The 1,363-nt window shown below is 58.8% G+C and overlaps 1 protein-coding gene across 3 annotated transcripts in view; it reads left to right on the top strand.

Annotated features, from left to right (window-relative positions):
* The first annotated feature begins 1,000 nt into the window (after positions 1-1,000).
* ACSL6 (acyl-CoA synthetase long chain family member 6) overlaps positions 1,001-1,363 on the top strand; it is a 30,852-nt gene continuing 30,489 nt past the window's right edge. For all 3 annotated transcript variants that reach the window (XM_018081085.3, XM_018081087.3, XM_018081088.3), the window contains exon 1: positions 1,001-1,221. In XM_018081085.3, coding sequence (XP_017936574.1) covers positions 1,027-1,221 — 195 coding nt within the window. In that variant the 5' untranslated portion in view covers positions 1,001-1,026. The remainder of the gene's footprint in view (positions 1,222-1,363) is intronic.

Genomic DNA, 1,363 nt, shown 5'->3' on the forward strand with positions numbered 1-1,363 from the left:
CTGGAGCAGTGACCCCCTGCCTGGCTCCCCCTCTCCCCTCTCTCTGTATGTGCAAGAGGCAAAAGCAAAGCAACCTGTTGTGGTGGTGTCTGGATCAGTGCCTGACCTGCAGCTTACCCTTGGCTTTTCCAGGAGCAGGTCTTGCTCCATGAGCCCAGCACATGGGCTCCCTGCCTTCCCTGCACTCCTAGAAAAGCAATGCTGGCAGCTAAAGGGAATGAGCTGCAGACAGCAGAGTGTCATCATGCCCTATCATAACCCTTGTCTCATCCCCTGTGTCCTCCTGCACAGCCCTCCTCACACAGAAGGAGAACAGATTTCCTCTTTTTTTTTTTTTCCCCACTGTCCAGCAGTGCAGGGGCCAGGGGTGCCCAGCACCCCCCCAGTCTGCAGGGAGCTGAACCTCCAGCCCTTCTCTTCTCCTTGGGAAATACCCTGGTGTTTGTCCTTCCTGGGAGCCACCCACCTTCCCCATGGCAGGGTACAGAGTGGGACCCTGTGCTGGTGTGCTCACAGCCTGATACCCTGGCACCCCTTTATCCTCACTTAACAGTCACCACTTGTTTCTTCCAGAAAACATTCAAGCAATGAAATGAAACTTTCATGGCTTGAATCACCTATAATTTACCCTGATGTAAATTGTAAGGAGCTCGAAGTTGGGAATGTGACACTGGCAAAGAGAAAGGCAGTGGTGTTTTGGGGGTGTCTGTGCAGTGTTCTTCACACAGAGGTAACCTGGCTTTGCCCCACTCCACGGGAGCTGAGGGCTCATGACTGGTGCTGGTGCTGTGTCGTGACCCTGCCAGGGCTGTGGCCACCACACAGCCCCTGTCCTGCTCAGGGAAGGCTGAGCGAGCTCCTGGCAGTCCTGAGGGGACAGTCGTAGCTGGATCCTGGAGGCTGGCAAAGTGTGTTCTCCCCTTCCCAAACTGCACAGAGCCCCGTGCTGCCCGTGTCCATCCCGGCCTCCCTGACCTGATCCCCGCTGTGGCTCTTGCAGAGTTTGCCGTTTCCCTGGCGGAGAAGATGCAGGCTCAGGAGATCCTGCGGAGCCTGCGGCTCCCCGAGTTCGATGACCTCAGCCAGTTCTTCCGCAACCTGCCTGCCACGGCGCTGGTTGGCATCGGCGCCTTCGCCGCCGTCGTGGCCTACTGGTTCGCCAGCCGGCCCCGCGCCGTGAGACCGCCCTGCGACCTGCGCATGCAGTCCGAGGAGGTGGAGGTGAGCCCGGGGCACCCTGGCTGCCTGTCCCCGGGGCTGGCATGCCTGGAAGTCATACAATGGTTTGGGACCTTAAAGAGAACCTCCTTCCAACCCCCCTGCCATGGCCAGGGACACCTTCCACCAGCCCAGGTTGCTCCAA

This window comes from Manacus vitellinus, unplaced genomic scaffold, assembly GCF_001715985.3.
Source record: "Manacus vitellinus isolate BGI_N305 unplaced genomic scaffold, ASM171598v3 scaffold_51_pilon, whole genome shotgun sequence".
Taxonomy (NCBI): domain Eukaryota; kingdom Metazoa; phylum Chordata; class Aves; order Passeriformes; family Pipridae; genus Manacus; species Manacus vitellinus.